General features: G+C 41.8%; 1 protein-coding gene and 1 non-coding gene across 2 annotated transcripts; both read right to left on the bottom strand.

Annotated features, from left to right (window-relative positions):
• Positions 1-3,196: 3,196 nt before the first annotated feature.
• LOC144240448 (placenta-specific gene 8 protein-like) lies at positions 3,197-25,976 on the bottom strand. Its single transcript, XM_077774781.1, has 6 exons — positions 25,834-25,976; positions 25,366-25,446; positions 10,844-10,972; positions 9,140-9,264; positions 4,704-4,825; positions 3,197-3,399 (listed from the first exon to the last, which is right to left on the bottom strand). The coding sequence occupies exons 3-5, from the start codon at positions 10,941-10,943 to the stop codon at positions 4,721-4,723; spliced, it is 330 nt and encodes a 109-aa protein (XP_077630907.1). The 5' UTR covers positions 10,944-10,972; positions 25,366-25,446; positions 25,834-25,976; the 3' UTR covers positions 3,197-3,399; positions 4,704-4,720.
• Positions 15,845-15,978, bottom strand: LOC144240471 (small nucleolar RNA SNORA18). The gene has a single exon (XR_013337735.1). It is a non-coding gene; the product is annotated as a small nucleolar RNA SNORA18 (small nucleolar RNA).

The following is a 25,976-nucleotide window of genomic DNA, read 5'->3' on the forward strand; positions in this document are numbered from 1 at the left end:
GCAGAAGTGTCTGAGGAGCATTGTCCGGTCGGAGGATGCCACAACACCTCCCCCAGGAGAAGACCCCAAAACTCTGAAAGCAGCTACTGTTGAATAATTGGCCTGTGAAACCTGCATATTCTGTGGTGGGGGGGATGGTGTGGAGAAAAGTAAGCTGATTTAACAGGAGGCTGAGATGGGAAATGCAAAGAATGACTCGTTCCATTGTGCTTTGTCCTGCTCTCAAAACAAAACAGAGGCTGTATCTCTAAGGGAACCAGGTTGCCAGGATGCAGAGGTCAGAGCAGAAATGGAAATAAGAATAAAGTGGAAAGGAGGAGGAAGGGCAGGAGCAGGTAAAGCAGTATCTCCCAGCTCAGAACCTCAACTCCTGGCCCTGTGCGCATGTCTCATACCTGAGTTACTGCACTAGAACTCCTCAATTATGACCCACAGGGAAAAGTACTGGTCTCATGGCAGAGAGACGACCTGCATTAGAAATACTCGTTGTTTTGAAAAATTGAGACTCCTGGATCCCAGCACAGGTGTGAATCAGAATCTCTGGATGTAAGAAGGCTCTAGTTACAAGCTTCGACCACGTTTATGCTCTGAAACCCTTTCCAAGTCACCAGAAGGACTTAGCTGGTGTTACAGAATTTATGCCACCGTAACTGGCAGCCTGATCTGGGCAGCTGGCCATCACTTCCTGCCACCCTCAAAGAAGGGCTTTACTGAGAATAAGTACATTAGAAGTCTGATACCAAGAGACACAACACAGAGCCCCTCACGGCATCTGTGGCAGATTGTACTTCCCGGAGAGGGCTGCAAGAATCTCTTGTCCCTTTTACTCTCCAAGGACCTTGCCACAACACATTGAGGGTTATGTTCCATGTACCCTCTCCTTTGGACCTGGGTGGACCTTTGCAACTGCCTCAGCCAAAAAAGTTCAGTAGACGTGACGTTGTCTGACCTCTGAAGCGAGGTCATAAAAATGTTGTGCACTTCCATAACGTTCTTTTGCCATGCTTACCCTGGACACCCCAAAAACATACTGTGAGGTGATCCAAGCAGCCTCTTGGCTAATATGGAGAGCAACTCAGGCCCCTATGCTCAAGTCCTGGCTGAACCACTCACCAAGAGGCAGCAGCATAGAGCTGTGAGTACATCATCTAAAAGGCTATCCTCCAGCCCAAGGTGAGCCACCTGAGGTCACACGGCATGAGCAGAGCTGGGGGATTCTGCCCCAAATTGTAGACTCTCTAAGTAGAAGAAATGACTCTAGTTGTTTAAGCCATGAGGCGGGCACAGCTAACTGTGATGCAGCATCCCTGGGGGGGGGAGGGGGGGAATATTATAATCATTTTGTACCCTGGAAGATGAGATAAACTGTCTTTTGCTATTCTTTGCTTTGTCAATTTATAAATCATCTACATAACTCCCTTCCAAACCCCAGCTTCTTCCAAGGAGTTGCTGCTCCTTGACACTAGCAATTGAGTTCTAGCCTCTTGTGTCATTTAAGGAGGGTTTGATTTTTATATATATAATTTATTGTCAAATTGGCTTACATGAAACACCCATTGCCCATCCCAACAAGTGCCCTCCTCAATGCCCATCACCCACTTCCCCCTCTCCCTCCCACCCCCCATCCACCCTCAGTTTGTTCTCTGTATTTAAGAGTCTCTTGTGGTTTGCCTCCCTTCCTCTCCATTTGTAACTACTTTTCCCCTGTCCATTCCCCCATGGACTTCTGTTACGTTTCTCAAGATCCACATATGAGTGAAAATATATGATATCTGTCTTTCTCTGACTGACTTATTTCACTCAGCATAATGCCTTCCAATTCCACCCACGTTGCTGCAAATGACATGATTTCGTTCTTTCTCATTGCCAAGCAGTATTCCATTGTATATATAAACCACATCTTCTTTATCCATTCATCAGTTGATGGACATTTAGGCTTTTTCCATAAATTGCTATTGTTGAAAGCACTGCTATAAACATTGGGGTACATGTGCCTCTATACATCAGCACTCCTGTATCCCCTGGGCAAATTCCTAGTTAGTGCTATTGCTGGCTCATAGGGTAGTTCTATTTTTAATTTTTTGAGGAACCTCCACACTGTTTTCCAGAGCGACTGCACCAGTTTGCATTCCCACCAACAGTGCAAAAGGGTTCCCATCTCTTCACATCCTTGCCAGCTTCTATAGTTTCCTGATTTGTTCATTTTAGCCACTCTGACTAGTGCGAGGTGGTATCTCTGTGTGGCTTTGATTGGTATTCAAGGAAGGTTTGATTTAAAGGAAGTTGCTTGGTGCAAGGGAGCCCTAGGCATTTGGAATGCCCAGAAGAAACACGATGTCAAGGAGAGGGAGAATGAGTCTAAATAATAACACTTCTCAGTTATAGCAAAGATGATAAGAAAACTCCTATTTATCATGACTTCTATGTACAAACACATATAAATTATGCTGTAATTTTCTAATAAGCGACCTAGAAAACATTTTTTGTTTGTTTGACAGAAGAATTTCACCCTCATCTTGCACCTTTGGGGCCGTGGTTCCTAGACTAGCAAGCTGAGGTAGAACTAAACTGCTTTGCACAAGAAAGGTGTGTGGACTGGGGCACCTGGGTAGTTAAGCATCTGACTGTCATTATTGGCTCAGGTCATCATCTTGTGGTTGTGGCACGGGGCCCCACATCAGGCTCTGCACTGGGCATGGAGCCTGCTTGGGATTCTCTCTCCTCTCTCTTTGCCCCTCCCCCACGCATTTTCTCTCTCTCTTTCTGAAAATAAATTTTTTTTAAAATGTTTTATTTATTTCTAGGAGAGAGAGAGAGACAGCGTGAACAGGGGAGGGTCAGAGAGAGAGGGAGTCACAGACTGAAACAGGCTCCAGGCTCTGAGCTTGTAGTCAGCACAGAGCCCGACGCGGGGCTCGAACCCACGAACCGCGAGATCATGACCTAAGCGAAAGTCGGACGCTTAACCGACTAAGCCACCCAGGCGCCCCTCAAAATAAATTTTAAAAAAACATTTAAAAAAGAATCTTTATGTGTCAACTATACTTTAAAAAAAGCCTTTCAAAATTGAAAGAGAGAGGAAAACAAAGACTCCCCATGTACAGATCATTCAACTTTAACATGACAAACTTGGGTTCATGTTTTAAAAAATCATATTGAATTTTTCGTGCTGCTGTATTAACAGACACCAGAAATGTTGAGGACATTAATTTTTTAATAGCAGTCATTTTAGAGAACAGCACTGGGAATAAATTTCTTTTGGGATAAACTGGAAATTAAAAAGGTCTTGAAGCCATTGGAAGCCATATGATTGGTTGAATTAGTTTCTAAAATTTGGGTGAGACAGCACAGCAGATGAGTGCACCATCCCAGCATTTCTTTCACCACATTGTGAATGACCTGTAGAAATCAGAGGGGGAGAAAAGGAAAGAAGAGAGAAAAAATATGAATAAACAATTTAGAACTTACCAATTTCATCTTTCTTTATATTATCTTGCTCCCAAAATCAAAACTTTTATTCCACCCCTACCCTATTACCAAATTGCTGCATATTTAAAATTTACATCAAATCATGGTCCTTGATTCAGTACAATCTATTAGAAAGAATCACAATCACCAGTTAAGATTAAGAAGAATCTCCTAGGTGAGGGCCTTATTATGCTTCCTTGCTTGAAAGCGACATTGATTTATTCTTCCACAATATTTATTAAGTGTCTACTAGGTGTCAGGAACTGTTTCTAGGTGGTTGAGAATACTCTGTAGGTTGCCGGGGTTAATTTCTGTTATCAAATGTCAATGAATCATTAACCATGCCAAAGTAAGAGTCTCCAAAGAGTGGAGAACACTAAACAATCTTTTTCATTGACTGGATGACTATACCAGTAAACTGTCATACCCTCCTTTCCTTAGAGCTACTTTGGCATCAGATTCTGACTCAAATTGTTAACACAGGCTTTTTAACAAACATCACTGCTTGGAAAGAGAGATAACAGTCAATTCTCAGGAGGTAAAGGAGGAAGAGGGATGATAAGAAAACTCATAAGAAAATGTGAGTTGGGGAGCTTAGGAAACTAGGTGAATGAGCAGCTACCCAACTTTGACAACATAACCACCAAAAATTCAGTGACTCTTCTTCATAGTGGGGGCTTTGGGAATTTGGCATAACTAGGTGAATTGTCCACACATTACTTACAGAGACTAAAAAATAGCTTCCCATCACTCTGGAGGAAGGATTATTATATTAACATGCTGGTGTCATCAAGAACACAGAACTAGGCACACTATGCAGTCATACTTAGTATAACACCTGAATCAGTTACTGTTGGCAACAGTAGACCTAGGAACCAAACTTAGGGAAACAAATGTCTGGTCACACACATATGTCTACTACCATAAATCATGGTCTAATTAAGATACACATGGTTGATATGTGGCATGCTCATTTGGTACCTCACACAGCCACCCCTCCTGTGGCAGACAACCTAAAAAAAATCCCAGAATTCTTTCCTATCCTACCAGATTTAGACCTCTCAACCCATGGGAGCTGACTACCAGCTGTTGGTGTGGGCTGGTGATTAAAAATCATTTGTCCCCCATTTTGTAAGGGATGTTTCATGTGTTTGTGAGAGAAGACCAAGGACATAAAAGATGTTATTAAGATATTTGTTTTGACACCCCTAATCAAAGAATTCCCAACAACTTACCAAGTTGTAAGCACTTTTTAGAAAGCGTTCATTGCTTTTCTTTTCTCAATATCTCGCTTGAGTTGGCAAAGGGTGCATTGAGGGAAACATCCCAGCAACAGGAAATCATTGCAAATAGATCCCTGTTGAAAACCAAACAGTGGGTCAACATACATCCCAGAAATACAGTCACACAATTCCTTGCATTTGTATAGCTTTTCAAAACCCTTTAGAAGGTACATTGGTACATAAGTGTCTGAGTTGTGATTTTGGCTCAGGTCATGATCTCATGGTTCATGGGTTTGAGCCCCATATTGGGCTCTGAGCTGAGTGTGGAGCCTGCTTGGGATTCTGTCTCTCTCCCTCTCTCTGACTCTCCTCTGCTTATGCTCGCTCTCTCTCAAAATAAATAAAGTAAACATTTTTAAAAAAAAAGGTATGTTGTATGTTACTGGCTTATCATGAGAATTCTGTGACATGATCCCCATTTTTCTGATGAGCAAGTGAAGTTAAATGACTTGTTCAGATCACATAACGAATCGGTGGCAGCTCTTGGTCTTTCTTTTCTCAAGCCAGTGCCCATACGACACTATGTCAAATGGTGTGCAGGCTACCACTGTAGCTCCAGTCCTCTATCATCTCTTCTGAAATGCTTCCCTTAAAGCCAGTTGTGAAATGCACAATTTTTTTTCTGTAGCTTGTGAGTAGTGCCAGACCAGGCCCCACATTGCATCCCTCTAGCCAATTTCATTGACATCTTTCATGTTCTACAAAGGGGGATGTTAGCAACAAGGGAAAAATACATAAATTATGGGGAAAAGAAGAAAGAAACGAATGATTATTGTTTGGCAAACCATGGAATGGAGTACTTTGCAAGGATTTGAGGGCCCTCTCACTGCAAGGGTCCATTTGAGTCCTCAGTGACTTTCTGGGAGACACACCCTTGAAAGGGCTCCTACTGTGGTGCAGGAGACACTGGGTAAACAATTCCAACATTCACATGTTCTATGACCTTACGCCTTTCTCATTTTCTCATGTATATGGTTCTCATATCTATAAAGGGAGGTAATGATTCCTGTACCACAGGAGTTTGCATGTAGTAAATGAGCAAATATACACCAAAATAATATCCCAGCAACAGTAGTACAGTCAGTGACTGCCTCTTTCTTTTCTTCCCCCTTCTCTCTTGTGCCCTGGCCAAAGGGGTGCTTTCTTGGCTGTGTCCACTAAGGGAGAGGCAGAGCAGAGAGGCTGCATTGCAGCAGCCCCATAAAAGTTTGCATGGGTGTGAAAGAGAAACAAAGCAGAGAGCCTGAATGATACAAATCAGTCCAGGGAATTTTTTTTAGTCTGTTCTAAGGAGGAAATAGAGATACGCTGTCTATAAATATGCTACTTCATTGTACATCGAGGAACCATACCATATCCTAGAATCCTAGAACTAGGAATCATCTTGCACAACTTCCTCATGACAGATGAGAAAACTGATGTCACCAAATGACTTAGCAGAGAGTCAAACAGTTTGCTATTTGTTGAGTTTCCTAAACCCTTATCTCCAGATCCAGCTAAGTGCCCCTTCCTGTATTCCATGTTGAGGTTTTGGGCTGCTTTGAGACTCTTACCCTCACACCGTATACCTAAGTACATATGCATGACACTTTGCATGCAATTCAGGAAGTTCAAGATGCCCGACATTTTGCATACGATTCAGGAAGTTCAAGGTGGGGGCACAAAGTTAAGTCTTATGCGGCCTTAAGGACAGCATGAATGAGAGCAGCCTCCAGCACTGAGCAAGTCAGGCGGCTGAGCAGGCACACAGGAGAAATGAGCCCGGGGATCTGAACACACCACTGCCCTGAGAAACAGCTGAGTGATTCTTGGAGAAAAGAACAAAAATAAAAGTAGTTGTTTACGAAACACTTATTAATTGCCAGGTCCTGTGCTACACATAGTATATACATTGTCGATTCATTATGTCACATGACTTTTACCACACTACCAAGGGGAAGTATCATTATGACAATTCAATCTGTGAGGGGGCTGAGGCTTAGGGAGATTAAGAACTTGCTCCCATTCCTATGGGAGCAGTGAGTGGGGCAGAGGCTAAGTTTCCAGGAAAAACTCCATCATGTCAGTTCTTTGTTTAAAACATTTCAGTGGCTTCTCTGCTCACTCAGAGTAACAGCTAAAGTTCTTATGCTGGTCTTCAAGGCCCTAGAAGTTCTAACTCTTGCTCTGATGTCATCTTTTTTCCATGACATCCTAACCCCACCGCCTACTCTCTCTATTCCTGCTTCTCTGGCCCCTTGCAGTTTCTGGAACATTCCAGATAAACTCTACTTCAAAGCCTTGGGTGGCACCCTTTTCTCTCCCCGGATCTTCCCAAGATGGGTCAACTTCTCATCCTTTTAGGTCTTTACTTTTGTACCAAGGTCTTCCCTGATAACCCTATTTAAAATTAGAACTCCCTTTCTAAAAATGTGGATGAGTATTGAATTGCGTTGAATGGTTTCTCTGCATCAATTGAGATGATCCTGTGGTGTTTCTTTTTGAATCTATAAATAGGTTATTCTGCTACAGAGCCATCTTTGCATTCCTGGGATAAACCCTGTTTAGATAAAAATATATTTTATGATGCAGAAAATAAAATAAAATGCTTTAACACTCTTTATTCCTCTACTTTGCTTTATTTTTTTTTCGGTACCACTTACCAGTGCCCTATAAAGCTTTTACTTAGTTACATTGTAGCCATCTTCTATTAGAGTGTAAGTTCTGCCATCATAGTAACAATCGATCTAGGTGAGAATGTTCAATGGATATTATTCCTTGTGGGTGAAGGTTTGATGAGAAATAAAATATTTATGTCTCTCACCAAGGGCCTTACGCATCACAGAGGGGAAAATGGCAACCTTACAGTGGAGACTCTTGACAGACACAATCGTAACTAAGTAATCAAATTAAACAACAACCATAATGGGATACACTGATGTCATGTGCCTCTTGACATAAAGCACAGCAAATATTGTGTCAGAACTGAAGTTCTGCCAAGGTGTAAAATCTGTCTAACCACGAGGACACGTTTGACACACCAAACTGAAGGATAGTTGACAAAATAACTGATCTGTGCTTAGGGGAAAAAAAGACAACGAAAGACTGGGAAACTATTCCCCATTGTAGGAGACAAACTAGGAATGACAACTGAAGAAATACGTGATCCCAGATTGATTTTTTTCTCACCCAAAGAATGTTAATTGGGTTAATTGGTAGAGTTTAAATAAGATCCACAAATTAGCGGGGCGCCTGGGTGGCTTAGTCGGTTAAGCGTCCGACTTTCGCTTAGGTCATGATCTCGTGGTTCGTGGGTTCGAGCCCCGCGTCGGGCTCTGTGCTGACTGCCAGCTCAGAGCCTGGAGCCTGTTTCGGAGCCTGTGACTCCCTCTCTCTCTGACCCTCCCCTGCTCACGCTGTCTCACTCTCTCTCTCCTGGAAATAAATAAAAACATTAAAAAAAATTTTAAAAAAATCCACAAATTAGCTGATAGTATTGTATCAGTGTTAAATTCCTGATTTTGATTATTATACTATGGTAATATAAATGAATGACCTTGTTATTAAGAAATACATGCTGTAATAGAGGTAACAGGACATCAAATTTGTAATTTCCTCTCAATATTTTGGAAAAAATAAAACAGAATGGACAGAGAGGTAGAGGAAGGAGTAAATAAACAAAGGTGGCAAGATTTTTAGCATTTGGGGAATGTGGATGAAGGGTATTCAGGAATTCTTTGTATTATTTCTTTGTTGTTGTTGTTTCTGCAACTTTTCCTTAAGTCTGAAACCATGTTAAAATAAAGGTCTCAGAAACAAGAAGAAAAAGGATGTAAGCTACATGCAGACGGGGCTTTTGATTTGCTTTGTTCACTGAGGCGTCTCTAGCATCTGGAATCAGCATGTCCCACGTACGGGGTAAATCCCTGTTGAATGAATGAATACTAAAGGGACTTAGGCAGCGCCTAGATGCTCCATAATCACTTTTAAATTAATGAACACTGGCTTAGGAGGCAGCTGTGCCAGCTGTGAAGGGATCCACTACACACCACCTCTCCCCAAAGCTTTCTAACCAGCTGTGGGCCAGCCTGCAGATGTGTAGGGTCCTGTGTCTGCCTCTGAGCAAAGCCAGGAGAGGCTAAGGGCCCCCCATTCCTCCCCTACTCACCTCTGGCAACTCTTTCAGGGACACATCTACTGGAGCGATTTAAGATTGTGTTACTAATCTATTCCAGAGTGTACGTGGCGGCACAGCCCCTGGTAATCACTTAACACACTGCGGGTGGGAGTGGAGACAAGATTAGGGTGAAGCCATGAAGGCAAGGTGGGCAATCACACAGATGTGGTCAGACTGAAGAAAGCCCTCAGGTATCTGGTCTCGCGCCTCACGGTGCGCGCGGGTGACTCACCGGGATGCCATATCGGGTTCGATACAAGGTCCTCATGGCGACACTTGCTCCACACAGACAGCATTCGTTCATGTCAGAGGCGATCTGACAGGAAAGGCACAGGGGAAAGAAAGTCCCACAGATGCCTGGGTACAGGGAGAAGACACACAGAAGAGTTAGTGAAAGTCACCATGCTTTCAATGACATCACACCTCTTTCAATAAGATGTTGGCTCAGGAAATGGCTCTAACGGGCACTCAGAGAAAACAATGTTGTCACCTGGCCCTTAGTGTCTTGCTTCTTGAGCTGGCTGTCCAGGAACTGGGGATAATTTGTGAGTCATTATTACCGGGTCAGATTTAATTGCAAAAGCTCCTGCCTTGCCAGTCTGAGATTGTTCACATTATCTTTCTTCCCTGCCCTTGTTACATACGGGTCATGCTTGCAGAGGAAGTTCGTGGCGTCAGGATGTCTGAGAAGCCATAGAACATCCAGGGGAGGGTGTTTAGAGGCAGAAACCACTGAGTGAACAAATCATTACAGACAAAGAAGAGACATAGATTCTAGGTGGTCATTCGGGTAAAAGGAGGGCCCTATCATCATGATGAGGATGGAGGCAAGCAGGAATTAAGAGATACGGGTATCAGTTGTTTAAAAAGTTGAGTGCAATTTCACTTTAAAGCCTCTCTATAAGACAGAGGAAGGGCTTAAGAAAATAGAAACAAACAGGAAACTGTTCTCAAATATGCTTTGAGTAAAAATCTGTTTTGAAAAGTTCCGGGGTGGGGTTCTGGTATGGCTGTACCCTAGATATAAGAGAGTCTGTGATTTCTTGATTGATTGTTTTTAAGCAAAAGGCTATCTCCGAAGAACCTAGCGGAACTTCCATCATACACACAAAAAGGAGGCTATTTCTCATGCCCAATGGAAAGATGAGCCCCACAGAGAATGTCTGCAACCCACACAGCACGAGACTCTGAAATAAGAAAAGGTTTCTCACATAAGAGTGTGTTTTGTTGTGGAAAATAATTAGATTTTGGTAAAGCCAAAAACCTGCAACACTTCCTGAAATGGGTCAATGACAAGAGTTACAAGAACGTCACTGAAAGCTGGGAAACATGGAACAGCATTGTAGGAGAGAGGGGGAAGTAAATAGAAGCCAAACTGGAGCAATATGTCAAGAACATGGTGATACTAAGAGGTGGAAAATTGCAAAACGTGATTGATCTAGACAAGGATCACAAACTCAAGTTCGCGCAGCTAAAATGAGTGAAATAGCTGGAGAAAAAAACACAAAATAGACAATAGTGGACATAAATACACATGGCAAACAGTAGAACAAGACTGTCTTTCAGTGGGATTAGCTAATGCTAAGCAGGAGTGAAGTGCTCCCCCCCCCCACCATGTGTGATGAAAGCTCATCTCTCCAGATTTTTTAATTTCCAAGAGAAGTTGGAAATCTACACTGGAAAGCCAGATTTTTATGTGAAATCTGATTTTTATATGTTTCCTAGTCTTTTTAAATTAATGCATGAAGAGAGTTCATTGTGTACAGGACAAACAAAACACATCTGGTGGCTAAATCCACCCACGGGCTTGCAGTTTGTGATTTCCCGAGTTGGACCATAAAGCTGGAGCTCAATGGCAGGATGAGTAGATGAGTTTCATTAGGTCAGGAGCCTGCATTACGGGAGCTGAGGAGGAGCAATAACCACATGTACTTACAAATCCCCAGGTCATCACAGCAGTCAAACACGCCAGACTGCCAGTCACTAGTCATCACACCCGCTGTCCCATATCCTGGCTGTGAAACAACTGGATTCATTTTTAAGGCTACGTTCCAAAGGGCACTGCCTGTGAAAACAAAACCAAAAACCTGTTAAACACCTGCCTCTGTTGTTTGGATATCATGCAGATCCTGGTGGAGGAGACATCTCATCACCATTCTCCTGATTAGGGGTGGCCACACTCAACTGACTTAACAAGATATTTCCAGACTATTGTTGATACTAGGCAATTAGAAACATCAAGGAGATGGGGTGAGGGCTCCTTGCACAGGTTTTCTGGGGGGTTCTCTGATCTTTTTTTTTTATTGTCAAGAGGAATTTTTTCTTCTCTTTTCAAGACAACCATCCTGAGCAACATCTATTTTGCATATGAGGTGTTTTATTTCATAGTAATTGTAATAACTTTTACAAAGCTATTGCACAAAGGGTGGCTCAGTCGGTTAAGTGTCCGACTTTGGCTTAGGTCATGGTCTCACAGTTCACGGGTTGAAGCGCCACGTCAGGCTCTGTGTTGACAGCCCAAAGCCTGGAGCTTACTTTGGATTTTGTGTCTCCCTCTCTCTTTGCCTGTCCCCCACTTTTACTCTCTCTCTCTCTTTCTCTCAAAAATCAAACAAACAAACAAACAAAAAAACCCCAAGCTATTGCACAGACATTATCTCAGTTGCCCCTTAAGAGAACGTTGTGAAATAGAGTTTTTTACTTCTCAAAAAAATTGTCATCACACAGATGCTTCTAGCTAATGTCAGCCCTCATTGTGTAATTACTAGTGGTATCCTGATAGCTAAAGTTTTAACAGATATCCTAGGTTACTTAAAAAAATTAACTTCTTTTTGTGAAATCGTCAGTCCAGAATCTGATAAAAAGGGATGTGGGGGTGAGGGGGCTTCAAGCTTCCACAGAAAAACACAGTAGTTGAAAAACCACTAAGGAATAGTGTCCCTTGAACAAAGTGGTGCCTATACTTTTCAGATTTCATCAAGTGATCAAGTGAAGTCTCCTGAGCTATAACCAGTCAGAACTCCCAAGGGAGAGAACGTGTTTGGTTTTACAACGACTAATGTTAAAACTTTCTTCTTTACTATTTCAGATATAACTGTATGCTGTGCTCTGTAGCCCTGGCCCCCGTTCACCTGTAACTTTTCCCTTAACCAGGGGCAAGTCCCCATCATCTGTACACCTGCTCCTCCATGTTGTCAGGGAAAGCCCAGTCCAAGATGCTCCCATAGTGCATCTCAGTCCTGACTGCGCAGTAGTTTCGTCCTTTGTGCTGGGCTGAAAACACACATACTTGATTCTGATTCACTAGCTGGGGTGGACCCCAAGTGAGTAACATTTTAAGAGGCAGTCGTGAAGCAGACAGCTCTGGAGACCTGATTTACAGGTCATTTCACTGTCTCTCAGCCTTTGCCAGTCTTCTTAGCTCTTGCCCTGCCCTGCTCTTTTTACTGATTGATTGTGTGTATGCTGAGATCCATGGCTGTGATCAATTGACTCCCCCAACAAATGAGTCCTTATAAAAGGGGTGGAGATTTTGACTGGGTGGCTCAGACGGTTAAGCGTCCGACTTCGGCTTAGGTCATGATCTCCCAGTCTGTGGGTTCAAGTCCTGAGTCGGGCTCTGTGCTGACAGCACAGAGCCTGGAGCCTGCTTTGGATTCTGTGTCTCCCTCTCTCTCTGCCCCTCCCCTGCTTGCACTCTGTTTCTCTCTTTCTCAAACGTGAACATCACACACACACAAAAAGTAAACAAGGTGGGGGTAGAGGTTTTATGGATTAATAAAGGCCAAGGCACTTTGGAGTGCCTTGGAAAGGTGCCTGTAATATTTATTATAAAGAACCTGCTTTATGACATATAAGGGGAAACCACCAGATTGAGAAGGCTCTATAAGTACTGTCAAATCACACCAGGAATTATGTTTGAAACTATAGGGCTAGATAAATATTTCACAGGGGTCCAAAAGCCTTTCTCCTCTCTGATTATGTAGGAGGACTATGATAGCTTTTCTACTACCATCTAATCAGGGTGGGCACACAGTGTGAGCTCAGTCTGTTATCCAAGAAATAGTTACAGCATGTGAATAAATTGTGCGGGCAATGGGCTGTTCGGTACGGAATGTTATAGATATACTTCTGGCCTCAAGCATGAATTATCCATTACCTTCAAAGTATATATTGGGAAAATCATTACAAACAAATATACACATAGCTGTGGCTGCTGCATGTGTATCATTAAGGAAAGAAAGATATACCAATAAGGCTATATTCTTTTTTATGAAAAATTTTTAATGTTTATTTATTTTTGATAGAGAGAGCGCATGTGTGTGTGAGCAGGCCCTCCTAACATCTTTAAAGTGAGTTTAATACCACTTTTCTCATGGTTTGTTGTATTACTGTGATCTCCAAGACTATGTCAATAGACTATGTCTATTAAGCACCGTGTTTCCTATAGGTCAGTGACCTGACATATACGCCCCTGTGTCTATTTTGGGCTAAATTTTGCTAAGTAGCAAAAATAATGCCTGGGGTCACAGCTCCAGAAGGCTAATGACAGTGTGGTGATAAAGTAAACAATGGGGTAGAGATCTAAAGGCTTGGATTTTATTTTTTTGTTGTTTATTTATTTATTTTGTGAGAGAGAGACAAAGAGAGAGAGAGACAGAGACAGAGAGACAGAGAGAGAGAGAGCTGGGGGTGGGTAAAGAGAGAGAGAGAGAGAGAGAGAGAATCTCAAGAGAATCCACACTGTCAGCGCAGAGCCCAATAGGGGGCTCAAGCCCACCAACCGTAAGATCAAGACCTGAGCTGATGGGGCGCCTGGAAGGCTCAGTCGTTTGGGCGTCCCACTCTGGCTCAGGTTGATCTCACGGTTTGTGGGTTTGCACCCTGCGTCGGGCTCCATGCTGACAGCCAGCTCAGAGCCTGGTGCCTGTTTCAGATTCTGTGTCTCCCTCTCTGTCTGACCCTCCCCTTATCACACTGTCTCTCTTTCTCAGAAATAAATAAAAAACGTAAAAAAAAAAGACCTGAGCTGATATCACGAGTCAGACACTCAACTGACTGAGCCACCCAGATGCCCCTAAAGGCTTGGATTTTAGTCACTGCTGGTATTTGGTAGGCTCAAGAAAGATCCTGCTACGTGAAGACATTTTGAAAACTGAAAAATCACCATATACATGAGAGAGAATTTAAAGAGCATGTCAGTGACAAGAAAGCAGATGGAAAAACCTGAATGTGATATGTTGCCAATATAACAATGGCTTATGTTTGCAAGGAGCATTCTATTTTCCAAAGCGTGTTCATGTTTGATCTCTAGTTAACTGTGATCTCTGTTTAATATTCCCCGCACACTGAAGCACTCAGGGAATGAAGGCTGATACGATGCTTCTACTGCAGACATGAAAACAGAGGCAGAGAGGTTACAAGCCAGGGCCAAGGTAAGTCAGGAGCAGTAGTCCAACCTCTCTAATTTATAGATGAGGAAATAAAGCTTGTCTCAAAGATGGAGGGTTTCCTTGCACCCTCTTCACAGACTTCCAGGGCAAAGATGTGGAGACACCTCACAAGAAACATTACGGAAGCCCAAAGATGAGAAGGTGGACCAGACAGCAGGATCCAGTAGTTTCCATCATGGAGGCTGCCCAGACTCCAGCTCTCCACTAGTTAATGGTCTTTGAGGAATTACTTCCTTCCAAGTGCCTCATTATCTTGAATCTGTGAAATGGGGATATGCACCGCACATAGTAATAAAGCTGTCAGGAGCATTAAACAATATTTGAAAAGCCCTTAGAGTGGTGGCTGGCATGGGGTAAATTCTTCCTGAGTAGTAGCTACATCAAAGATACTTTGGCCTGGAGGGATATCAATAGAATTCCCACCCCTCCTTTACACTCTTCTATATATTGTAATAAATGGGCATTTCTTCCACAAGGCCACAGATGAAGGGGACAGAAACAGGAAGCAAGTCACATGTCCACAGTGACAGAATGGGAGGGCTGGGATTTAAATTCTTGGGACTCTAAAGCTTTTATTATTATTTCCACTGACTCTACCAATCTGGGATTATAATCTCGGCCAGCTAAAGTGAGAAAAGATAGCTACTACTGCCATTCACCATAGTTGGTCTGAAGTCAGAATCAGAATCTTCAAAATAGCCCTTTTATATTTTTTAGTATTTTTTAAGTTTATTTAATTTGAGAGAGACTGAGATAGTGCAAGTGGGGAAGGGGCATAGAGAGAAGAAGAGAGAATCCCAAGCAGGATCCATGCTACCAGGACAGAGACCAATGCAGGGCTTGAACTCACGAAACCATGAGTGAGATCATGACCTGAGCTGAAACCAAGAGTCAGACACTTAACTGACTGAGCCACCCAAAATTTTAAAGGACTTCTGTTCAGGGCATCTGGGTGGCTCAGTCAGTTGAGCATTTGACTCTTGATTTGGGCACAGGTCACCATCTCACGATAAGCTATTCAAGCCCCACATCAAGTTCTGTACTGACAGCTCAGAGTCTGCTTGGGATTCTCTCTCTCTCCTTCTCTGCCCCTCCCCTGCTCTCTCTCTCCAAAATAAATAAATAAACATTAAGAAACAACAACAACAAAAAAGAACTTTTGTTCAATCCACAGTTATCACTTTAAGTCCATAGTTCTTTGGGTTGGGCTTCTTTGACCTCCATTTGAATATAGACACGCTTCACAAATTCTCCACCTGTAGTCTTTGGGATCCTATTTCTTTATTTTAGGGACAAGGTTAGGGTCAGAAGAGATGGATCTGCCTGGTTCTCAATTTCAGACACCCTCTAAACATGAATGAGTTCAAATCATATTCACCCCTAAACTATCACATCCCAGAATTGTACAGATTGTTGGGATACGCCAATACCTAAGTTTTTTTTTTTTAATTGATGATTAGGTCTTTCACATAGTTTTAGCAGAAAGATGTCTTGTAGTTCTTTCCCACAGATCTAACACATTTTTCTGTGAATAAAGGAAACCACAAATGTACTCTACAAGGTGTTTCCAATAATATAGGTCTACAGAAAAAAAAGCCCCATCAGGACACACCTCAACCCTTTCAATAAACATCTAATTGAAGTGCAATTTACATGTAGTAAAGTACAGAGATCACGAGCATGATTGATGAATCTAACAGTGAACAGTTCTTGTAACCACAGGCTGGTTCAAGAAGAAAGACATTACCAGTACCAAAGAAGCCCTTCTTAACTCTCCCAGGAAGTCATAACCCTCTGCCCAGCTTCTACCTTGTCTTCAAACGCCAGAGCCTCATTTTGCCTCTGTTTGATCCTTACATATATTTAATTATATGCATTATTTATTCTTCTGTGTCTGGCCTCTTTTGCTCAAAATTAAGATTGTGAGATTCAGCCATGTCGTGTATAAGAATAATTAATTTACTCTCATTGTCATATAATAGGTCATTATATAGATATCACAACTTATTTATCCATGCTACCATTGTATTGTTTCTAGTTTGGACTATTAGAAATGGCATAGTAGTGCGATGAACATTCTTGTACCTATCTTTAGGTGGGCCAGGGATGTATTTCTGTTGCGTCTACCTCTAGGAGTAGAATTGCTGGGCCCTAGGCTTGGTAGAAAGTGCCAAAAAGTATTGTCAAGTGGTGGTACCAGTTTACACTCCCATCAGTAATGGATGAGAATTTTATTTGCCCCACATCCTTGGAATACCTGTTGATACCACCATCTTCCATTTTACCCGTAGGTTGCTACAGAATCTGGGAAGCAGAAGCCTAGGCTTAAGACTGAGAAAAGCAGAAATTATGGTTAAATGATTAAACAGAGTTACCACATTTAGGAAAATAAATAAAGGAGGTTCTGTTAAATTTGAATAAGTAAGACTCAAGGAATATTGAGACATACTTATGCTAAAAAATTTTTCATTCTTCAGTTGAAATTCAAATTTAAGTGGGCATTTTGCATTTATTTGGACAGTTGTGAGAATGACTTTGGAATTAGATAATTCCATGATGGGGGGGGCAATTTCTGCCTCCCAGTTTACAAGAATGGGATTGGAGTGGGGGAGGCCAAAACAAAGAGGCTTCCCTAAGGTTGTGCAGGAAGCTGTCTCCCACCCTGTGGAGGGTGGGAGAGGCCAAAGGATACTAACGGTGGCCATGATTTATTACTTCTATCTAAATTCTTACAAAGCATTTCCTCTGGGAATGCAGCTGTTTATTCATGGATAAGGGAAGGAAACGGAAATTTCTTGAGCAGTTTCTACTGCCAGTTTTCATGTTAAGCAATCTTAGGTATGTGATGGGATTCTAGCTTCATAATAATCTTTTCTCCTAATTTGAAACCAAATACTTGGAGCAGTGCAGGCCAGGTGGGTGAGCTAAAGCCAAAGTCCACGCTCTTGCATTCTACCAAGGAGTCCAACTGATTGGCCCAGGGCTTGCATAGACTCCATTTCTCTCAACCATCCCCAGCTATGCTGATGGGATCCTCCAAACTGATGAATGTCACTTGACTTGAGTTTCCCCAGGCTCCTCATTCCCTCTGTTTCTATCCCTCCTTTCTCCTTTGTCCACCTCCTTCTGGCTTTCAGCTTCCTACCAGATCATTCCATGGGTTGTATGCAACCCATTTCTAGAAAAGCAAAGTAAATGGAGTCAATTGGGAAGACCCTGCTTTGAGTCACTTCGAGCTTCTCCAGCACCCAAACAGCCCCCACCGGCCCTGTTTTTTAATGCTGGGTCTCATCTACATCTGGAATCAGTGTCCTACTCCCCTGCATCTCAAGCAGAATTATGCAGTCTCTGCATCACATATGGACTCTGCCTTTGCACCTATTGTGTGTAGACCAGAAAATGCCATTCCACAATATGCCTCTCTGGCAGAAGAGTTATTGTTAGTTGATTATTTTGATTATTTTACCCTGTAAGGGAAATTTACATTTATAAGGGAAAATCTCCATTTGTAAGTGTCCCTGTCTCCTATCTGGAAGAGAGGGATGATTCTATACCACAAGAAACTCTCAATGGAAAAAGTATGGACTCAAATCTTCATTACAAACCTTACCTTTGTTTACCTGCTCCCCTCCCCATAAATGGCTTTCCCTACACTTTCTCTCTCCAGTGTCTTTAGCTGAAGCTGGTGTTTAAGCCCGAATTCTAAGCCACCTCTGAGAGTTCCTCATTTTCCTGCATATCTCCCACGTACATGAGATATACGAGTAATAAACTTCTGTTTTTCTCTTCTTAATCTGTATGTTGTTTCAGGGGCCCCAGCTGAGAATTGGAAGGGTAGAGGGTAAGTTATTTTTCGTCTCCTACAAAATCATTTCTGAAATTTTAGCCAAACCATGAAAACTTTCAGTTATAAGGAAATTTAAAATGATTATGCATCATTGAAAGTATGACATTTCTGAATTTAAACTAAATAATATCTGGAAACAAAAAGCCTTTGGTCACTGTTGGGTAGTGGGGTGATGTGAGGAAGGCATTCTGCACAACTTAGTGAAGCCTCCATGTTAGGCCTTAGGTGAGGATATATCTCTTCTGCTTAGAGACTTGGAGTGAGGAAAGAAGGTTACCAGTATCTGGCTTCTAGGCTTCCCTGCCTCCCCAGACACATCCAGATCCTGCTCTTCCCAAGGAATCTCCCTCCCTGAGCCACTCTAGCACCCAGAAACACCACAGCAGGCCTGCTGCTAGTCCTGGGTCTGAGTCTGCATCTGGAGCCAGTTATCCGGATCATCTACAGGAGCTTGCATTCCCTGTATCAGTTTGATCCTTAAATAATGTGCCACCAATCACATCATTTCTGAAGTGTTAGCCCAAACAATGAAAGCTCTGTTATATGTAAAATTAAAAATGATTGTGTATAATTGAAGGTATGGCATTTCCTAATTTAAGCAATGTAACTTCTTTTTTTTTTTCAATGTTTATTTATTTTGAGAGAGAGAGAAAGCATGAGCTGGGGAGGGCAGAGAGAGAGAGAGAGAGAAAGAATCCCAGGCAGGCTCTGAACTGTCAGTGCAGAGCCCAACGTGGGGCTCTATCCCTTGAACTGTGAGCTCGTGACCTGAGCCAAAAACAAGAGCCTAACTGATTGAACCACCCAGGTGTCCCTAAACTAAATAATTTCTATAACCAAAAAGCAACTCCCAAACATTTTCCCTTTTGTTAAAAATGGTGCTTATGCTTGGTGATCCTTTAAACAATTTTTTTAATGTTTGTTTATTTTTGAGAGAAAGAGAAGGAGAGAGAGCATGCATGGTGGGGGGCAGGGGCAGAGAAAGAGAGAGACACAGAAGCTAAAGTAAGCGTTAGCCTATGAGCTGTCAGCACAGAGCCCAACGTGGGGCTTGAACTCATGAACTGAGAGATCGTGACCCAAGTGAAAGTCGGACACTTAACTTACTGAGTCACCCAAGCACCCCTCACGCTTGGTAATCCTTAAATGAGGATCCTCTCAGAAGTATTTGTATATTTGATAGTGCCTGACTGGGAATTTTCCTGATACCAGGAGAGTCCGTTATCCTCCTTTCACCAAGAAAGTAAAGGTTCTTACTCACTAAAACCTTGAACTGGGGCGAAGGTCAGGGATTAAGAGCACTGACATCTTGGGTCCCTCCCAGGTCTCTGTTGTCATTCTCCCACACTCCTCTCTGGTGACCTAATTCATTCAGCTTCTTCTCTACTTTCATTTTAAAATTTGTTAATCTGCTCTCAGGCATACGTGGCTCTAGGGCAATTTCACCTTCAGGAAATGACCCACCCTATTTTTCCAGTCCTTTGATTACCAGTTCCTTCACTTATCCAGTCAGGCCACGCTGCCCACCACTCAGCAGGAATTCCCTGTTCCTGCTGTGAGTTCCTGCCCTTTGTTTCTCTACTTACCTGTTAAGATCTCATCTCAAATGCCACCTCCTCCATGAAGCCATTCCTAACCCTCCAAGTTGGATTTGGCTATCTTCGTACTCAGCCTTGCTCAACTCTCTCATGATGTGGTGGAGAGCCCACTGGACATAGGGATCAGCACACTGGGTATGAGCCTCACTATTGATACTTGGCTACCTCTAAAAGTCAGTAACAGTGTCTCCACTTCCTTCTCCCCAGGTTATCGGGTAAGCTCTCAGAAGCTATGTTAGCTTCAGATAAGAGACTCAGATATGTTTTGTTTTGTTTTTTCATTTGCAGGTTTTTCTGAGAGCGAAAGCGGATTCCAGTCATCTGTATCCCCCAAAGACAGTGAGTTGCACATAGCTTAGAAAATACTAAGTGTTGAGGTTCAGGACACACTATCCTAAAATATGCCAGGTTGGCATGTTGAATGTATTGAACTGAAGGAGTTTGAAAAAATGGCAGAAACTAGAAGGTCCTTTTGACCTCTTTCTCTTGCCCTTCTTCTCTAAAAGCAGTAGATAAATCTGTCATGTGAAAGGTACTTCCTCAGTACCAGGAACTGCTATTGATATCTAGTGGATAGAGGCCAAGGATACGCCCCCCCATTCTTTCCTCCAAATCCCCCGATTTAATCCCCCTTTCCTGCCAACAATAAATTATTTGGCTTAATAGTGTCAAGGCTGAGAAACTCTTGATTAATGCTCTCATCTTGTTCTTAGAAGATTTGAGTGGCCTACAAACTTACATATATAACAAGATATAACGTGAACAATGAAGAAATTGGGCACAGGGAAAGTAAACTCTGAAGCAAATTTAGCACATGCTTTAAATTTTCTGTATATTGCTGGATATGAGCTACAAATAAAATTCTGAGCTTCCCACCAGGTAAAGCAAAGAAGGAACACAAATATTTAGGAAATTGCCCATGTCTATAAAATAAGGACAGATTGAGATCTAGAGAAATTTCTCATCAAGGTCCTTAAAAAGGAGATGATATATGACATGTGGTGGTCAAAGCCCTTAACAGTATAAATAGAACAATAAATAGAATAATAATAAATACAATATAATACAATAAATAGAACAGTGACTTTCATGAACATATTTCCTAGTACAGGGTTAAAGCACAATGCTGGAGTAGAATCACTGAAGGCAAATTACTTCTCTCCCTGATAATCTGGATGATTCAGGACTAAAAATCAAGTTTTCAGGGAAACACTAGATGTATCTTCTTGGACAACCCTCCATGAGTATTTTCACCAGCGAGGCTATGGTAAGAATTGGGCAGCAATGGGGCTGAATTAGAAGTCTTTGATGAGAACCAGAGTTCAGATTCCCCAGGAAGGCTGCTTATGCTGCATAGGAACAGGGATGCAGAAGGAAAGGTATTTAAGGCAAATGCACTGTCATAAAAACTAAATGAAGCAGCCAGGACACACACCTGAATAGAAGGCCACCCTCGTGTAGCACGGATGTGAGCTAATGGCCATCCTAACTCAAAATCCAGATAAGCTAAAAGCAGATTTGTGAGAAGCCTGTGTTTTCCTCAGACACCAGTTCTAGGCCTGCTTCAGCAAGTGATCGGTAGGGAAGTTGAGAAAGGGAAAATGACCAACAGAGGCTACAAGTGACATTTAAATGATCCATTTAAAAGAAGCATATAGTCCTNAAACTATTAAAAAAAAAATAAAAGAAGCATATAGTGTTTGTTAAGAGGTACACCTTTTGCATGTACTGATGAATTGCATGTGACCATAGGAGTGATCAAAGTCCCAAAGCTGTGTAGCACTGAACTGGGAAAATGCTTATTTCAGGTGTTAACAAAACCCACCCACTGTGACAATAAAAGAAGGCAGTAAAACACTCTTGGAGCACAATTTTAGGTAACTAATTTCCTGGTCAGTACTATGGAGATGAAAGAATTGCAACATGGAATCTTAGATAATGTAATGAACTGACCTTTTAAAAATATCAACCACTTGACGCCAGTCTGATTCTGAGCCACTGCTTGCCTGGGCCAGGGGGTTAGCGGCCTTGGAACTGATATATATTTAATGTTTATTCATCTGAGGGGGGGGAGGGGCAGAAAGAGAGGAAGACACAGAATCCAAAGCAGGCTCCAGGCTCTAAGCTGTAAGCATAGAGCCCCATGCAGGGCTTGAACTCACGTACCGTGAGATCATGACCTGAGCTGAAATTGGAGGCTTAACCGACTGAGCCACTCAGGTGTCCCTAGAACTGATATTTTTAATGTGTCCCAGGTGACTCCAAGATGTGGTAAGGGTTGAAAATCACTGTATTAAAGAAAGTCTATCCAAAATGATGGTTTGAGTATTGAAGTAGTGGAGCTTATGTCTTTTACACAAAAATGAAACACATATTTACTCCCAATTTCAAATTTCTCCTACTACTTACATTTTTACTGCAAACATACATAATTACAAAAATGTAGCCAAAGTAATACGTTCAGTGAAGACACTCTAAAAATCACCAAAATATCAAAAGAAAAATATCTCTGGTAAATCTACCATACAATGTTAACCTTACTGAAATTTGTCATGTAATGTCCTTGTATTTAGTCCAATAAAAAACAATTCATGTACAGGACCATGTTTTAAAGAAGATTTTCTTAAATTTGGTAACAAATCCATTTCTCCTACAGTATACAGAAGGCTATTATATTACTGCTTGTTACACTTGGGGAGCACATATTCACCTCTTTTGGAAGTGGTATCCAATCATTGTGCTCCAGCTCAGAATTGTTATTATCTGATTAGTGAAGACCCTTACTACGTCTCTTGAGTTGGCATAAACGAGCAGAGAGGGTCTTTCTTTCTAAGAAATAATTTAGTTGGAGTTCTTCCAGCTCATTCCATAATTTATTTCTGTCTGCTGAATTAAAGGTTGAGATACTATTAACTGAGGGGCGCCAGGGTGGCTCAGTTGGTTAAGCATCTGATTTCAGTTCAGGTCGTGGTCTCATGGCTCGTGAGTTCCAGCCACGCATCGGGCTCTGCACTGACAGTATGGAGACAGCTTGGGATTCTCTCCCTCCCTCTCGTTCTGCCCCTCCCTGACTGGTGCTTTCTCTCTCTCTCAAAATAAATAGACAAACTTGAAAAAAAGAAATAAAGAAATACAATTAACTGAGTGAATCAATTTTTGAGTTAACTTCAAAGTCCCAATTCATATGCAATACCCTGAAATCTCTCAAATTTCTCAACCAGATTCCTCACTTAAGTAATGGTCTATTTCCTCAGACTCATGTCTTGCCTTTATTCTGTTTCTCTCTTCAAGTCTTTCTTGGTACTCTTTGTCTCTACTAGGAGCTCAGCAAAGAGAAATCCTAAAGGGAGAAGAAGGTATCACTAGCTCCTGGATTTGCAGAGGACTTGGCTCTCTCATGCTTAGCATCTCTAGTAACTGGTCATATCCACAGAATAGCAGTCCTGTAGATGTCTTAGACTTAACAGTGTGGCTAAAAAAACTAGAAGACCTATGAAGCATGCACTCTATTGTAAATCTTGCTGTGCCTCATATTTGAATTGCAATTACCTGTCCTTTTTAATTATGTGGGCCTAAGGTCCCTTACCTGGTAAATCAATACAGCTAATAGCTGCATCCATTTCAGTACAGAACATCTTGAACAGTCTTTATTATTATTTTTAAAGTTTTTGGTAAACGGTCATGTTTGTTAAGTGATTTTAAATTGTGTTTTATTATGAGTGGGTGGAAGAATTCCGCCCCCCCCCCCAGCCCTATCCTCAGTGCCAACTACTCGTACTGGTGATGGAAATAACGAGAGCTAAGCTAGTACTGGTCCTTACCCATAAAATCAATGATTAGAACTTCTGGATTGTTGAATTTGGATGGTGTCTGTAATCTAAAACTTGAGCAGGACCCATCCAGTACTTTATAAGAGAACAACAAAACCATTTTGAGTGCTCTTGTTGGTATAAATAGGTGTCAAAACTTCAATGAGAATACAGTTACGTGTGACCAGGGAGCACTTAAATGATGACAAATTTAGTTCAGGGGAAAGGCAGCCGAGTATACAAACACTTGATTATATTTGTTTTCCTCAAAAGCCTCCAGATGTATTCTTCCCGAACACTGTCTATGTGCTAAGAGGGTCATCCATTAAATCCACATACATCTGTCTTCATTTTCACTCTCCCAAGTTAGACCCAAGTGAGCTTCAATGCAGTGTTAAGTGCAAATTTCTCAATAAAACTGATGGCCCCCCATGGAATGCCTGCTCAGTCCTCTGGGCTTCCCCTACATTTTGCTAACACATTCAAGTGCTCTTAAGGCTGGCTACCTACCAGGAGGTAAACGAAATACATCCTTAGGGCACCAATAAAGCTGGGGCAATAAAGTAAAATAAATGAGAGAAAATTTTAGAAAAATATTTAGCCTCCCTGCTCAAATAAACGTAATCCTTGAGGGAAATAATCATAATGATATTGGACTTCATGCTTATTTACATATGAATGGGTGTGGACACGTAGCACATCGTGTATATTTCAGTGCATTTAAGACATCTAAAGATGTCTGGTACTGGTTATTTTTTAAGGGCAGCTGTTTCTAGGTCCTTCGCCTCTCCTGGAGTCAGAGACATAGCTCCACTCCACATTTTATCTCACCACAGTGCCTGGAGCAGAGCAGGTGCTCAATGGGTATTTTTTTTTTTTAAATAAATGAATGAACCAAAGTATGAATATAGAAATTGTGAGTTTCATACACATAATTTTAAAGTCTTTAGGTCTAGACATCTAGATGTCAAAAATACCATTTTTCAGAAATGTGCTTGCCTTAGGGGTCTGGATATAAGAGGAAGGGAAAAAAAGTTCCTTTAAATTATGCAAGTGAGAAAACCTAATTATTTCTTTGACAGGGAATACTGAGAGCTGCCTTGGTATTACTGCTGATAATAACAATGCTACAAATCAGCAAAGGCAGCAAGTGGCCAGATCCTAACAATTTCAAAAAAACTGGGTTTTTCCCCCTAACAAAACAGAGACATTTAGAGTTAATTCTGACAATAATGATAAAGCTCAAAACGACTGAAAGCAGAATTGTGCCTCCCTACTAACAAAACCAATTCCAACAGCAAATCCTGAAGCCAATCATAAAATAAGAAACTTTCTAGAAGCTTTCTATTTCAATTTAAAATATTATTTTTGAACACACGAGTCTTAACAGTAATACAATGATTTCTTCTTTAACCATCAAGAATATTTTTTCCTAATACAAATGTATCTTCTAGTAGCACATTTTAAAGAAACAGTCATGATATACCTAGGCTCTTAAGAGTCACCACAGCCAAATTTAATTTAAAAGACAACTGCATATTGCAGACTTACGGTTTTTAAAAAAAAATCGGCGAGACACATGATGAATACCTAGCATTCAATTCTGCCCTGGGTTTTGTTAATTACATGGTAAAATTTTACTGGCTTTACAGCTTATTATTTTTTTAATTTTTTTTTCTTTTGAAAGAAGATGGTAAAGAGAAAAGGTTACACAATTGAAACGTATTACTTTGTATTACAATAATACTTACCACACTCTGGTTAACTGCAGAGGACAGCAGCCAGGTCCACTGGACAAGCCTCAGGAACACGACTGCTTTGTTGGCTGCAGCCTTGGGGATGGTGTCGGAGAGGGTGGGGTTAGGGGTGGGGAAAATTAAGAGGTGGGACAAAGACTAAACTCGTGAGGGAATTGTCTCTATTGTCTGGGGGCCAATGTTCCTCTATTTGAGAAAGCACACACTGCATTTAATTTCATTATATTTTTCTGTGACATTTGCCTGACGCCACAGCGAGACTTATTTATGATTAGGCAACAACATGTTTTATGAAGATCCAAGCCTTGTTTGCTTATTTAGGGATTCTCTAACTTATTGACTCCTCAAGCATTTAAGGGACATGAAATGCATTTAAAACTAAGCATTGGGCAGCTGGTCTGAGGTCTCAGAAATGCTGGAGAGATATGTAACCTTCCTCTTGGCCGGGTTGTTGGGACTTACATTCCAAGCTAAGGAGCTAGAGGAGAAGATCTCTTGAAGGAAGGGGGCAGAGCGGGGCTGTGGCCAGTGGCATGTTGATGTCCCCTGTCTGGTGCCAGTGTGGAGCCTGGATTCTCAAAGGCGAGGCCGACGTCCATCTCACA

The sequence above is a fragment of the Crocuta crocuta genome, unplaced genomic scaffold (genome assembly GCF_008692635.1).
Source record: "Crocuta crocuta isolate KB4526 unplaced genomic scaffold, BGI_CrCroc_1.0 scaffold237, whole genome shotgun sequence".
NCBI lineage: Eukaryota > Metazoa > Chordata > Mammalia > Carnivora > Hyaenidae > Crocuta > Crocuta crocuta.